General features: G+C 42.2%; 1 protein-coding gene across 1 annotated transcript in view; it reads left to right on the top strand.

Annotated features, from left to right (window-relative positions):
- Positions 1-299: 299 nt before the first annotated feature.
- VASH2 (vasohibin 2) overlaps positions 300-16563 on the top strand; it is a 37756-nt gene continuing 21492 nt past the window's right edge. The window contains exons 1-4 of the mRNA XM_083379920.1: positions 300-386; positions 1658-2099; positions 6780-6868; positions 9344-9400. Coding sequence (XP_083236046.1) covers positions 1824-2099; positions 6780-6868; positions 9344-9400 — 422 coding nt within the window. The 5' untranslated portion in view covers positions 300-386; positions 1658-1823. The remainder of the gene's footprint in view (positions 387-1657; positions 2100-6779; positions 6869-9343; positions 9401-16563) is intronic.

The raw sequence follows: 16563 nt of genomic DNA, 5'->3' as shown, positions 1-16563 counted from the left end.
CCTGAGCCAGCATGGCTGGCTCAGGAATTCTGGGAGTTGAAGTCCACGAGTCATGAAAGAGCCAAGGTTGCCTACCCCTATCCTATGCTAACCGATTAGATTTCCCGGGCTGGCCTTGTTAGCCTGCCGAGCTTCCGACCAATCAGAAGTGTGCAACGCCTCTATGAGCTGCTTCCCGACTCCCTTAAGCCCGCCCCTCTTTGTTGCGGCGCCCAATGGGCGCGCTCCGAATGTCGGCAGCTGCCGGGTAACATGGTTACATGTCAGAGAGTAACATTTGATCATGGAACATGGACTAAGGCGAAGGCGTCCGAGTCAGCTGCAGGAGCAGCATCAGCCGCAGCCGCCTGGAGAGGCTCCGGTGCAATGAATCCTCTGGCGATCGGGTAAGACTAGCGGCCGCGCAGCGGGAACGGGAGAATGGGTGGGGTCCTCCTAGCCGAGAGAGCGATGGAGGGGAGAATTTTTTTTTCCTTGAGAAAAAGAGAAGGCTTGCAGTGGCTGGGCCAGCCAGCCAGCCCACCACCACCACCCCACACAAACACTTGGCTTCGTTTCACACGCGTGTATTCCAGAACCCAAACCGTCCCGCCTGGAGGTTGTCAAAACGATATCGGAAGCGTGCTTGCGTTTTTTTTTTTACAGCAATCCGACCCTGGTTGCTGCACGCCATTGAGCTTTCCAGCTTTCCAGTCTCTGAACAATAAGGAGTAGGGTGATGAACGTGGGAATGCGCACGGAGCTATTGGAATCTCCTCTCAGGACTCTCTCCGTGTATGTGTATATATATATGTGTGTGTGTTTTCTTTTGTGGGTCCCAACCAAAAGCTGAGCCGGGATGTGGCGGCAGTGTCCTCTCTGCGTGGCCGATTCGCATTAAGCGAGGCTCCGATCTTCGAAATCTAAGCGCTAGCCCGCAATAGCGAGGCGTCCCGTTCCTTTTGTGAGACATTTCTCAGACTGAAAAGAGAGGCTTTTTGGCTGGCTGCTGTCGCCCCCTGCTGAGAGGCAGCCTGAGGATTGCTGTAGAAGAGCGAGCTCTTCTAGTATCCTTTTGTTTGGCAAGTGAATAGAGTAAAATGGGGCTTTGAGAAAGGCCCTTCTATCGCTTGCTGTTTCCAGCTGATAACAGGATACCCGGTGGCTGGGTTCACACCACCCGCTTCATCGGGTCAAAGACCTCAGCTGCAAGTCCACAGCGTGCAGCATCCATCCTAAGCTTTGGTTACTATTAACCTTGCTGGGAGTTGGGAGTGGAGTGGCGGCGGGTGGGGGGGGGGGGTTCGAGGCTTGCCGTATTTTGTTCCTGGTAGCATGCAAACCAAACGAGGTTTATGAGGGAGATGGGTGGTTTTAAAATGTTGGTAAATGAAATAAAAAAACACGCTAAGGAGGGAATGTGATCATCCCTGCAAAGTCTCTGAAAATGGATTGTTTTATCTAACCCTGTGTCTTCTCCAACCTGATGCTCTCCATATGTCTTTGATTGCAGTGCTCATCATCCCCAGCCACCCTGGATTGTACCACTACACAGTACTGCCTGGGGATAATAGAAGTTGTAGTTTGGCATGGCTGGAAGGCACTTGGTGGGAAGGTTGAGCTTGGCTGCTTGATGCTGCTGATACCATGTTGTTCTCCACTCCTTGTGTTTTTGTAGATTCTGCTTGTATAAGGAACAAGCTCTCTACCACCTGCTAGCAAGCAATTTCATGCCAGCCTCATTCATTCGGCAGGAGCAGGGGGCAGAATGGAGCAGGCTTGCTTGACGGGACACTGACCAGCGTCTGTCTTCTGTCGGACTGCTGGTTCCTTTAGAGCTCACAATGACTGGCTCCGGCTCCAAAGCTGCTCACAATTCCCACCCCAAGGGAGACAAAGGAGGCCGTTCCAGAAGCTCCCACACTCGGACGCTCAGTACTGCCAACAATGGGGGCTCGGAAGAGGAGGATAAAGATGGAGGAGCAGTATTCCTTGTCAACAAGAGCGGTTTTCCAATTGATGGGCAGACCTGGGAGAGAATGTGGGGACATGTGGCGAAGGTCCACCCTTCGGGCAGAGAGATGGTGGAGGCTATAAGGAGTGCTGCTTTCCTTACAAAAGTAAGTTATGGCTTCCCCCCCCCACCCCGAGTCTTTGTTTTCTACAACCATCTGGCCGAGGTGCATGAAGGTTTCTTTTCTTGTTTATGTGACTATTTCTACTTTTCTACTTTTTACTACTACTACTTTCCGCAGGGGTAGATGGGGTAGATAGGTATTACTGCTAGAACTTATCTTCTCTGCTTCTTTTTGCAAGATAATAATAATAATAATAATAATAATAATAATAATAATAATAATAATAATAATAATAATAACAACAACAATAATAACAATAATAATAACAATAAGTTGGAAGGGACCTTGGAGGTCATCTAGTCCAACCCCCTGCTCAGGCAGGAAACCCTATACCAGTTCAGACAAATGGCTGGCCAGTCTCTTCTTAAAAACTTCCAGTGTTGGAGCATTCACCACTTCTGGAGGCAGGTTGTTCTATAATGGTGTATGCTGGGAATTTTATCAGCAATGGGTTAACTTTGGTGAAACTTGGAAAAAGGCAGAAATAGTCAGACCTGGTTGACTTGGGAAGTAGACTGTGAAGTCAAAAATTATCCCAGAGGATAATTGAGGGCGGGGAGAATAGATCACTGCCAAATTATTACTGAGAAAATTATATAGAAGTGTATATGGAGTTTACTGGTAGTGAGCTCAACTGGGCTTGGAGGGGGGAGCTACCTATAGGAATGAGCTAAATAGAAATAAAAAAGTGTCTAGTAACTACTGAAATCTCGTTCTGGATTCTGAAAGCTATTGACATGTTTCAGATTTCTCTGTTCAGCCTCAAAGGTAGAAAGTTGCCTGAAAAATAACTGAGCCCTACTTATTCAAGATTCAGAATCCTTTTATTTGTGGAGGGCTAATTGTCTCTCAGCCTTGGCTGTACTTGCTTTCATAAACCCTTGAGGCATATAGGAATACAGTGCAACAGCTGCTCATTTTTTCCCCTGGAGGAAATATTTGTAGTTGCAACCAAAAGTGCTAACAGTTAATTGTCACCTGGGCATTTCTATACCAAGGGCTTATTTTGAGCAGCTATTCGCGTTTTGAAAATGTGCAGTCTAGTTCCTTATTGCCAGGAACATTTGTGAAAGTTTGCAGCTCTGTGATAAACAAGATGGAATGAAATCACAAGTGGCACAGCAGCTGAATTTGGCAGGAAAAGCACCACTTTGCTGAGAAGTGTCAAGATGTTGGATTTAACAGGATGGAATTAGAAGCTTATACTAACTTACAAATAGGTGGTTTTCTCACTCTGAACATCTGCATTACTCACCTGTTACACTAGTCACTGCTTCATACCAAGGCAGATTAACTTTGTCTACACCAGGAGTGCACAACTTTGGCACTTTAGAATTGGCAAAGCTACAGTTCTCAACATCTCTTGCCATTGGACAAGCGGGCAAGATTAATGGAGATTTGGCTCAGCAGTATTTATCAGTCAACAGGTTCCTTGCCTCTAGAAACTGTTTATTGCTGCTGGATCTTCAAGGTCCTGTGAGTCATCAAGTTGCTTTCAAATAGATTTTCTCCATGACAATCTATTCCTAACCTACTGAGGTCTTTCAGTTTATTTCTTGATTCTCTAGGGAGAACTAAAGTCCTATTGACTGGGTGTGAGGGCAGGCAGAGTGAGGCAGAGTGACAAATGCAGTGTTATGATGCCAGCCCTGCCCGCCTTCTATATATTTCACAATGCCACTCATATTCAAAATGGTGGAGATTATGGCATTACACTGTTTTCATCATTCTGGCAAAAGCAGGGAGAGCCTGTGGATGTTGCTGAGGTTGAACCTACCCTTTCCAGCGCAAGTTAACACCTAACACCTAATTACTGTGCTTTGGTACTGAACATAAAACAAGTACCAAATTGCAGGGTCTCTGGTATATGTCATCTGAAAGAAAAAGTCATTAGTGACATTTTCTAATTAGAGTATTATGGGGCAAGGTTCTTGCAGCTAGGTTTCCCTTTGGCTATGAAGGGATAAGAATCTGGCTTAAGTAAGTGAAAGCTATCCAAGCAGGTGCTGCCTTTATGTGTCATCTCCTTTCCATTTGCCATCCTGATTCTGTATCACGTGACCTGTGACTGGAGAGTCCTGATGATTGATAAAACAGCTGGCAATCAAAGGATGGAAACACTTGCAATGGATACCCTTCAGAGACAGCATCCCTTCCAGCCACCTGTTCTGTCTGTAAGCCCAAATGCTGAAGAAGAGCCTTGGGTGGGGGTTCTTCATTACTTCCTCTTGTGTCTTAGCAGCTATAGGCAAGGACAGCATTGCTGGGAACAGTCTGCTGGATTATGTTTTCTTCCTGTGGCATTGCTCTGGTGATGGGAACCAGACTTGGAAAATCTTGCTGTGTTATAGGAAGCATATATTATACCAGTGGAGAAACTGACAAGTGGCCAAATCAGGATCTTGGCATTTTTGAAAATTCATTTGTCTGGGCAATAGAAGCATGCTTTTCTCTGCTTTACTTGTAGGAGCAAATTAAAGGGAAAATGGGGGACTCAGTTTATGGATGGCATGTCGTCTTTTTCTTTTAACAAAGTCTCTATTGTAAGCAGCAAGTACAAGAACTGTGATAAAGAGATACAGAATGATGTTGCAGCAAACACAACTAATCTTCTAGTTGCAATACATCTGCTACATGGAGATCTCGAGCAAGACAAAGCCATCTTTGTGAGTCGGTGGATCTGACAATAAGGCCTCACAGCATGGTTGCATGACGGTGGGCTTGTTCATAAAATGGATGTCATGTTGGGCACAACCAGTTTCACAATACCAATTTAATGTAAGGCAAACTGGTGGGATTATTTCTTAGCATCCTTGTCAGCTTCGCAGGATACTCTTACCATGCCAGTTTAGCTTGTTGTCTTTCCTAGGTACCTGGGAACAGGCCACAGGACCATTGGGTTCCAGAGACACTCTTGAAAATGAAGATAATAAGACAGGATGGTTTATACTGCTAAGCTTGTAAGCCACCCTGAGTCTTTGGAGAAGGGTGGGATATAAATGGAATTAAAATAAAATAAATAAATATTATATAATTAATATATTCTAAACCCAATTAAAGCAAGTGGGGTAGGAGAGATCTGTAGAGAGATCCAATGGCCTCAGTAATTCATTTCAGTATTGGCTCTTCAGTGCTTATCCTAAATTAGTGAAGATGGTCTGCTTTTGTTCAGGTTTTGTTTGTGTGATACTTTGTTTTTAAATGTATTAAGCTGCATCTAAGTGATTTATTGTGCTTTTTGCTTAATTGGCAACAACTGCTAATTTTTGGCAGATACCTCTCCCCCCCCATATAGTTGGGGTCTGCAAAAAAGGGACATGAGGGGAATCAGAGAGACACAGGGCAGAACCTATCCACCCTTGAATTAAAAGACTAAGGGAAAATACTGGTCTACTTATAAGCCACGCTGCTGGGATAGTGACTGGCAGTCAGCAAGTACATCTACGTCATTTACATTGATTACTATATGTGACTACTAAAGGAAGAAAGTCACCAGCAACTTTTATCAGTATAAAGCAGACTCTCGATATTTGCCTTTCTTGCCCCACCAGCCAAAGTACTTGTATCGCTGTGATGAATATAATACAGCCGTCCCAACTTGATAATATCCTAGTATATTTGTACCATTCCCATCACCCTCAGCCAATATGGTCAGTGGTGGACCGTGTATCTAGGAATGATGTGAACTGTACTATAACACATCTGAAGGATCATGACATGTATAGCAACGAGTACTGTACATTGAATAGAAAAAGGCTTGCATTATAGTTACACTGATAGTTGCTGTCTACAGCCCATCATTGAGCCAAAAATACTACTGTATGTTTGAAAATGAGAAATATGAGCAAGTCTTCCTGAAAGCCCTCCTGAACAAAGCCTTGTGCAGTGGGAGAAGAGGATTGGATAATAAGGGACAATGCATACAAGAAGCGGAAACACATTGTAAATATTTGGAGGTTAGCATCACATTTAAAGGAACAGGCTTGTCCAGACAGATAAAACTATTAAGCTTTGTATACCTATATGAAATTATGAGTCTGTACAGATACAATCTTAATTATTGTATTTTGCAGATACAATAATTGTTTCTAAGTTGCTCTTTAAAGATTCACTCTTCATTCTTGCCCGATATTTTTATGCCAAAGAAATTGGACTGCTTGCTTCTGCTTTAGATGCTCAACACACTATTTGTTAATAGACAATGTCCCTTTGTTTCTCTTCTCTTGTCAATTGCTAGCACAGAATTATGACATACGAATCTCAGAAGGAGCTTCTTTCTTTAGTTGGATGAACAGCTGTATGGATATTCTGAGGTTTGGAGCCGGGAGGATGTTGAAAGATGGCAAATAGTCTTCTCTGGGTTATGCCTTAATTTGGCAAAGCTGGCTTGAAACTAAAGAAAGACAAATCCTTAGCAAGTTAGGTCTTTTTTTCAGACAATGCTCATGCTGCACATTTGCACACCTACCTGGGAATAAATCCCACTTTGCTCAGTGGGTCTTAATCTGATAAAATACAGGGACAGGATCTCCATTAGCAGAGGTTCATTTTAGCTCTTTCACATTACAGTTCAGCTCTTCTTCTCTATTCAACTAAAACAGTTTTGGCTGTCTCCCTCAAATAATGATCTCTCCCAACTTGTCTCTGTCTCATTTTACGCAGCCTTCTGTGCCGTCGGTGCCAAATTACAAGGCTTCCATGATGATCCCAGACTGGCTTCAGGCAATACAGAATTACATGAAGATGCTGCAGTATCCTTTATTTTTGCTTTTTTTTTTTTTAAAAAAAAAAAGAACTATTAATCTTATTGGTTAAGGAAAATGGGAGAGAGTGGATAATTTAGTAGATAATCAAGAGGACTTGAGGAATAACAAGGAATGAAAAGTGTTGTTGCTGTATTTTCCAACACTTCTGTAGCTTTATGAGATTACTCAAGTGTGAGATGTTGCCCATAGCCTTTGGAATGCCAAGTGGGTAGCTCTAAAAAGCACATAAGAGATTGTAACTGATGCTGGAGATTGAACAGCTATTAGACTTTTTTTTGCGATCATGGTACATAGAATGTCAGACCTCAGGCAGGCAATATCTACCTTTGATGAACCCAACCCTTCCTTCAGGAACTAGATAGCAACAGTGCTAAGGACTCAGTACTGCAAGATAAGTTGCCTTATTGCAGACAAGAAAGAATTCTTATGTATAAAGATAATCTGGCTACAACAGAACACACAGGTTAAGCCCTTTATATATACAAAATAAAGCTTTTAAATTTTAAGCTTTGTTCTTCTGTTCTACTCAGTCAATGGACTATACCTATTGTTTTCTCATACTTGAGATTAGAATGCTCCTACTCCCTATCTGGCCTGAACAGAATTGGTTCCAATCTGATCAGCTTGGCTCTTTGGGGTAACAATGCAGCAGCATCAAGGGCAATATATTGTAGCAGTAGAAATAGGTGATATGTAGTCTTATACCAAGGGACGCGGTGGCTCAGTGGGTTAGGATGCTGAGCTTGTCGATCAGAGGGTCGGCAGTTTGGCGGGTCGAATCCCGAATGCTGCGTAACAGAGTGAGTGCCTGTTACTCGTCCCAGCTTCTGCCAGCCTAGCAGTTCGAAAGCACATAAAAATGCAAGTAGAAAAATAGGGACCACTACGGTGGGAAGGTAACAGCGTTCCGTGCACCTTTGGCCGGCCACATGACCACGGAGACGTCCTTGGACAAGCGCTGGCTCTTTGGCTTTGAAATGGAGATGAGCACGGACCCCTAGAGTTGGAAACGACTAGCACGCATGTGCGGGGGAACCTTTACCTTTACCTTTATTCTTATACCATGAGATGTGGTTGATGAACCAATTCATGGAAGCCATGGGGATCAATGGCTATTAGCCTTGATGCCAGTGTTTCTGTCTCTGAAGGTCATTGCCTGGAGATTTCCGTGGGTAGTAGATTGGGCACTGTGAAAACACGCTGCTGGACTGGATGGGCCAGGGGTCCAATCAGCACGATACTGCTTATATTCTTATGTTTACTGCACTGTTACAGTAATAATACTACAATAATACTTGCAGAAAAGGTTTTAGAATAATGATTAATTGCAAACTAAATACGTCAGCAATGTGATTTGGCTAAGGCAAAGACACTTTTAGGCTGCATAAATACTAGTTTCCAAATCACAGAATGTAATGATTCTACTCTAATTTACTTTCATCAGAACCCTGCTCAAATACCTACTCAAATCCTCAACACCATAATTTAAATAGGATTCTGAGAAGTCGGAACAGATTCAGGAAAAGGCAACAAAGACATGTCAGAAAGCACATTCATGTAGAAAAAGGTCTGTTTGTTCTCATTGCAGAGTGCAAGACACAAAACAGTGGATTTAAGTTATAGGAAGATAGATTTTGAGTATTAGATAAAACTTCTGAACAGTTCAAACCGCAATCTAATTGACTCAGATTGTAGTACCTACTTCATTGGATATAATCAAGGGGAGGCCTAGCAGCCATCTGGCTGAGATGCTTTGATTTGGATTCCAGCTCTGAGCAGAAAGTTGAACTTAATGGCCTAAATAGCCCCTTACGGTATCCACTTTGGATTTAGACTGGAGACAAATTATGATTTTCAATAATTGTAGCAATTTGGATAGCACTTCCAAAGATGCTGTTAGAAAAGCATCTATATGTGAACAAAGCATTCAGAGACAATCTGAGTAACTCTCAAAAGTTTCATAATGCCTTCTGAAAGGTGAAAGGGTTATTTTTTTAGTATTTGCAGGAGTAATACTTTGCTTATAACATTATTCTTTGGAAGGGAAGACATTTTGAATGATTTTATAGCCCTAGATTATTCCTTAGGCCCATCAGGAAGAAAGTTATGGCCAAAAGTCTTAAGTCAAGAACCAAGGTGAAAGAAAATTTTGAAACATACCTTATCAAGGAAGACAATACAACTGAAGCAAAGTACTAGCCCCAAACAGTGTGTGTTTGTGTGTGTGCATTCCATGGATAGTTGCATTTAATACTGAAGATTGTGGTATAAAGGTATGGACAAAGAATGAGTTGGTGGTGCCTAGTGACTGCTTCAAGTGAATTAAATTATTTTTCCTAGTTATATTCAATGGTTTGTATTTCTTGAAAAGATTATGACAAATTCATTTGTTTGAATCTTACACATGTACTGTTACTTTCTTCATTTTGCAATCACTTTGTCTTAATAAATGAAATCCAGATATAACCACACGGGAACTCAGTTCTTCGAAATTAGGAAATCAAGACCTCTAAGTGGGTATGTAACATTGTGCAGAAAGAATGATTTTCTAACTGACTTGTGATTTTTACACAGGGGCTTGCAAACCCAATAACTGGCCCCAACAGATAAAATAGTGCAATGCTTGTTGACAGCATGTATCGCAGACTCTTCTTGAATATTTCATCATCTCTCAAATTACACATCCAACCTGTCTCTATTCTTAGTCTTCAATGATGCATCACCATCAAACCACAAAGACAACAGTTTATGCTCCTTTTGTTGCATGCATTGTCTGCGGTTTTCCTTCTAACTGCACAAGAACTAAGGAAGACTCCATCATCTAATATAAACATAGCTAACCCATGGCCATGTGTGGCCCCAGAAAGGGCAGATCCTAAATTTTAGATCTCTTTTTTCATTTGGAGTGGTAGTGGGTGTGAAAGGCTAAGAATGAAATGAATGCCTTAAAACTTGGGAATTCTTAAAAAAACCCTACAAAGTCCCCCAAATGGGGGGAAATGGTTCTGAAAATGTTACTTCTCTCATTCCTCTGGTGATGTAATAATGACACAACATGCTCCTGCGCCTCTATGGCAGGACAGAAGGGAGAACTGCAGCCCTGTGTGAAAAAAGTTTTCCTGTTTGGGGTCTAGAGGAAAACCTAGGTAGCCTTTCTCAACCTTTCAGATGTTTTGACTGTAACTCCTATAAAACTTGGTCATCGTGTTAACTCCTATAATACTTGGCCATCGTGTTAACTCCTATAATACTTGGCCATCGTGTTAACTCCTATAATACTCAACCATCATGTTAACTCCTATAATACTCAGCCATCATGTTAACACAGAAGACCCCATGTACAGGTATCTGTACTAGAGACATAGAAAACCAATTAATATGGAATCCTGCTATTGGCTTGCCTCATTGGCTGTGGTGGTAGCTTCCCAACATCTTTGATAGACTTGTTTCTCTCGCTTAAGAGCTGTGAAGATGGGACTAGGACAGTGTTTCTCAAACTGGCCAGCATGGCTGGCTTGGGATTTCTGGGAGATGAAGTCCACATATCTTGAAGTTGCCAGGTGGAGAAACACTGGATTAGGATCTTTGTCCACAGTAGGTGTGTATGAGTGTGTGTATTCATTCTGAAAAGAAAGGGAAAAAAAGAAAACAAAGATTATTTGTACAAGCAACATTTGCACAGAAACTTCATGGCTGTCTTCGCTGAAAAATGTACCCATTGTTACTGAATGCTTTGCTTACCCATCTGTGATGAGAAGCATATTAAAGTTTACATGCTGCTTTTTCTATTGACAGTGAAAATGTCCCTGGTACAAACTATCCAACTTGGTCAAAAAGCTTTTTATTATGGTTTGTCGCACAGTCAGTCAGATGTTTAAACTGGATTTGGCATTTTTATTTACCTATCAAGTCATTATGGTTGGTCACAAAGTCAGCCAGCTGTTTAGACTGGAACTGGCATTTTTATCCACTTACTGCGTCTTTCTCAAGGATGTGGGATCAGCAGATGATGTGGTTTGACGTTAAATATATCATTGCAGGATGTACTGTAAAGTTATTCCAAGTAAAGCTGCCTTTTGCAATTGACTGATAGTGATTTTTTTCTGTGCTGATGGTGTTCAAGTGGTACTCTAGTTGTTGTTTTTTTGATATTATTAAAAAAACTTTGTAAAGTGCCCTCCCCTCCTTAAAAATAAATCACATAATGAAATTATTTCACACATAATGAAATGACACAAAATGAAACTATTTCTTTGCTTGCAATTTTCATGTGGAAGAACCAGCAACGCTTAATGACATACAACAGAGATAGCTAGTTTCTTTTCAGTCTTTCGATACTGAGCAGGAAGAGTTTAGCTTTCATTTATCCCACAAATGATAAATGTAAAACTAAATAATTCTTAACTTTAAGAAGGATGATGTAGGATTATTGTAATTAGGAAAGGATAGAAATTTGCAGTCACATTTGAATGAGAACATACACTCTGAATGTATCCTAAAATATGTCCAAGAGAACTCATGCTACTGTCTTGCCCTTGGAAATAATTCAAAGGGTTCTGGGTTCCAATATTTGCAGCCTGTAAGATGTTTTTGCAAATATGGAAGGGTCCTCTTAATGCAGCCCTATATATTTAATAATATAAAGAGCCTTGGTGGAGCAGTGGGCTAATGCCTCCTTAAGTAACACCAGCTGCCTGCAATTAGTGCAGGTTCGAGTCCCACCAGGCTCAAGGTTGACTCAGCCTTCCATCCTTCCGAGGTAGGTAAAATGAGGACCCAGATTGTTGGGGTCAATAAGCTGACTTTGTAATAATGCCGCTTGGGGGGGGGGCAAAAGCCCTAATAAGCAGGCATATACATAGAATAAAGGGACGTGGTGGCTCAGTGGGTTAGGATGCTGAGCTTGTCGATCAGAAGGTCGGCAGTTTGGCAGCTCGAATCCCGAGTGCCGCGTAACAGAGTGAGCGCCTGTTACTCGTCCCAGCTTCTGCCAACCTAGCAGTTCGAAAGCACGTAAAAATGCAAGTAGAAAAATAGGGACCACTACGGTGGGAAGGTAACAGCGTTCCGTGCGCCTTTGGCGTCTAGTCATGCCGGTCACATGACCACGGAGACGTCCTCGGACAAGCGCTGGCTCTTCGGCTTTGAAACGGAGATGAGCACCGGCCCCTAGAGTCGGAAACAACTAGCAGGCATGTGCGGGGGAACCTTTACCTTTACCTTTTATACATAGAATGAAGGCTATTGCTAAGCACATTGATTTGTGCTTTAGATTGTAAGCTGCCCTGAGTCTTCGGAGAAGGGCGGGATATAAATGGGATTAAAATATATATATAGAGAGAGATAAGGATAAGATGACCTGATTCTGCCCCCAAGTAGGTTACCACAAAGGTACAGCAAGAGAAGCATTTATACTTGTATCGGAGGGGAACAAGATGTTAGTTTATTCATTGATTTCTGGGTAGGTTTCTGGTAAGTTTCCATGTACAATTTCAAGTGCCGGACGTAGCTTATAACCCCCTACGTGGCTTAATTCCAGATATCATCAAGACAATTTCTTCCAAGAAAGAATGGCTCATTTGATATGTTTCTCTTAACAAGGATTGTTAAATATCCCCTTTGCTGAGGTTGCTAGGGAGAGGGCCTAGAAATCAAGTTTCTTAGTGGCAGCTCCTTCCCTTTTTCTCCTTCAGAGATTTACTCAATATTCACCTGATACAATTCAGGAAGGCTGTGAAAATGCTCTTGTTTTATCTATAGAGCCTGCAGGAGAGGAGCAAACTGAGCTGGAAGGTGGGGTTAAATGGGATCTTTGTGTTGCTGCAAGACACCTCTGTGAATTCTGGAAAAGTGTGTGTGTATGTATATGTATACATACACACAGAGACATAGATACTACCGTGTTTTCCCGAAAATAAGACCCGGTGTTTTTTGTTGTTTTTTTTACCTCCAAAAGAGGCATTAGCTCTTATTTTGGGGGGGATGTCCCCCACACACCTGTCTTGCCTTACGGCAGCGGCCCGCATGGCCACCACCCTACTTCTGCTACAGCTGCTTTCGCCCACTTGCAGCAGGACAGTACTGCTGCCGTGAAGCTTGGCAGGTGAGCAGGGATCTGCCCCTCGCGTCCCGCTTACCGTGCCATAGGCTTCTGTATTCAGGCCTCTCACGCCGCCCCACTTGTTCTGTGGCTGCTTTTGGCTGCTCACGTGCACCAATGCCGCTGCCATGAGACTTGGCAGATTCCCCCCCCCCCCGATCTGCCCCACGTGGTACCTGCTTTCCAGTTCCATCGTATTTCTCTGCCACTCTGGAACTGGATAGCTTGCCGCACCACCGCCCATATGCCCTCACTTCCCCCAAGCATTTCTTCGATTTCTAGCTCCACTGCGTTTCTCTGTCATGTTTTTCCATCGCCGGATGCAGGGAAACAAAAGTTTGTGCAACTAAAAAGGTTCAATCAGACCTTCCAACCTTGCGAGATCTTTTTGTTTTTGTTTTTGTGAGAAGTTGGAAGGTCTGATTGAAGTTATTTTTTTAGTCCCACAAACTTCTTTTGTTTCCCTGCATGCAGTGGCAGAGAAACGCGATGGAGAAATGCAACGGAGCTGGAAATCAGGTTAGCGAAGAAATGCTTGGGGGAAGTGAGGGCATCTGGGCGGTGGTGTGGCAAGGTCTCCAGCTCTGCAGTGGTGGAGAAATGTGGCGGAGCTGGAAAGCAGGTGGCAAGGCAACCACCCCCCCCCCCCGCCAAGGGCGCCAGGCACTGAATGGGCCCATCTCTCTCCAGCAGCTGCCCAGGCCTGCTGGAGGGAAGGTCGGCATCTACTGAAACGTGGCAGCATTCTGGCTCTAGTGGGGAAACAGCAGCTGGCATGGGTGCTACAGGCAGGACACCTGCTCGCTTCAGCACCCTCCTCAACCCTTGCGGTTCTGGCTGCCACTTTGGTGGCTATGTGGGCAGAGCTGCGAAGAGGGCCAGGTGGCTGAGAGCGCCAGCAGTCTGGCTCGGAAGTGGAGTGAAAGGGAAGAGGCAGGCGGGTGGGCAGGGTCTTAACTGGGGCTTATTTTTGCGGTAGGGCTTATATTTTTAGGGGAACCCGGTAATACGTGTATATATAGACACAGAACTATATATACAAGTATGCGTTTACACAAACATATATATAAAACATATATATATATAAAACATATATATATAACAACCATCCATCATAAAGAGACAGACATTTTGGCTTCTTCCTTTTTGAAGTTTGTATTTAGAGGTTTGTGCGCGCGCACACCCCCCCCCCCCCAGATCTTTTATTACTACACATATTTCAGATCACTTGGATGCCATGGTCAGCTCATGGTTTATCTTGAACCATTTGTTTAGTGATCCCAGGCAGAATATGGAAAGATGTTTGAAAGTAATATATGCATTGTTTGGGGGATTTGGCTGGGGCAGCAATTTTTAGCACAGCAGCCTGTGTGTCTGCATTTTTACAGTTGTATTTCTTTAGTGAGAATTGGAATGGTGGCGAGGCTTACAATTTAAAGTGTATCACATGAATAACATCAGAGAGAGAGGAAGCAGAATGGAATAGAAAACCAGCATGTTAACCTTTAACATACGTACTTAACCTTAGCTCATCTAGAATGTATAAAGGTATTTCAAATGAATGTTGGAAATGTATATGTAAAGAAGGGACTGTTTATCATTTATGGTGGACATGTGGTAAGACAAAAGAAATATTGGAGGAGGATTCTTACATTAATGCAGAAAATTCTTAAAGTGAACGTAAAGATTAAATCAAAAACTTTCCTTCTGGGTATAACAGAAAGAGAACTGGAAAAAAAATTGGTGATGGCTGCAAAATTGCTCTATGCACAAAAGTGGAAGGATGCCTCGATTCCTACCATGGATGAATGGTTACAAAAGCTGATGGAATTAGCAGAGATGGCCAAGTTGACTGTGCTGATAAAAGAAAAGAACACACAAGTACTTTTGATTCCACTTGAAAACCGCTTCTGGACTTTGTGCTCGAGGTGGAAAAAAAATGATGTTATGATTTTGGGTTTTACTGATTAGACTGATTTGCCGATACAGAAATGGTTAGTGCATACTACTACAGAAATGTAAAAAGTTGAGATCTGATTTCAATGTCTGATTTTACTGCAAAAGAGAGAGTCGGAAGTCAAGCCCTTTTATTTCTTCCTCTCCCCTTCTTGACACCTTTTTTGTTTTCCCTTTTTCTAGTGTTGTCCCCTAGTATTTGCTTTTGTATTTTCACTTTTTATGTTATAAATGAATAAAACTAACCTTAGCTGCAGTAAAGTTATGTGCATGAACAGCTTGAACCGAAAACGTCAAGGAAAACAAGGATTTTAAAGCAATTTTAAAGGAAGGTTAAAAATTAAAGTCTGCACATGCTACATAGTTATGATATCATGTATTTTGAGACTAGTGGTCTCTCTGAAAAAAATGCTAATATACTTGTTGCATTTATTTAAATATATATATTTAAAATATATATTTTGGTAGGCTGTGCTCCTTGACATTAGGTCTTCAAGATACCCAGAAAAATGTTGGCACTATTTTAAATGTTACTATTTCCCTTTTAATTTAGAAAAGGATGCTCCGTATTTATCTGTAGGAGTTTTCATGTACTTCTGAAAAAAGGGGATCAATAATGAAAGCTTTTTTAATGGAAGGGCATGAACAAGATTAAGAAGCTGCAGCAGCCAAACTAATTTACCGGTAGTCCTTTTCATAATCTCAGTTCCTTGAATGAAGATATTCTCAGACAAATGTATCCTGTTGCTAGGCAGGTAATTTTTTTTTTTCTGGTGAAAAGAGAAAGAAAACCATGCATTAGGAAAAAAAAATAGGGGAATTGCAAATACTGTAGAAGATAGTGGCTATTTCCAGAATTTTGATAGTGATCTAAACTCTTGGCCAAGTGGTTAACCCAGGGGTAGGCAACCCCGGCTCTTTTATGACTCATGGACTTCAACTCCCAGAATTCCTGAGTCAACTCTGACTCAGGAATTCTGGGAGTTGAAGTCCATGAGTCATAAAAAAGCCGAGGTTGCCTACCCCTGGGTTAACCCAACGAATGGGCATATTCCGATGCACCAACTCCTTTTGCTGCTGCTCCCATGAGGTTTATTTATTTATATATATTTTGTAAGCAGAAATTTCCTATTTGCACAAAATCTGGCAATGAAGAAAAAAGCCAAGAGGCTGATGCATTTGCATAACACCATACTATTTCAGCATGAGGAAGCTGGAAGCTGGAAGCTGGTATGATACACTGTACCTGGCCAAGCTGTCAACTAGTTTGACAACTGCATAATAAAAGATTTATCTGGAAGCGTTCTAAGATTTGGGAAGTTACAATAAAGAATGGAGAGAGGAAATGGTCTGAACAGACTTATCCACTGAAAGGCTTCTTTGTGCTGGACCTCATAATTGTAACTTAAATGATTTTAGATTCTGGATTTAAGATTGCATAAATTTTCAGTGGTAAAATATATTATTTAATTTCCTGTAAAAGGTGATAAATTGGCCCTGCTGCCTTTGGAAGCTGTTCTACTCATTCCAATGAACAGGACCCTGGAATGTTGCCCTGAGATCATCCCCTCCTGGAAGAAGGGCAGAACATAGGAAAGGAAGCTTTCTTCCTAAATAAATGGGG

This window comes from Vipera ursinii, assembly GCF_947247035.1.
Source record: "Vipera ursinii genome assembly, chromosome: 1".
NCBI lineage: Eukaryota > Metazoa > Chordata > Lepidosauria > Squamata > Viperidae > Vipera > Vipera ursinii.
This window is presented reverse-complemented; position numbering and strand designations above follow the sequence as displayed.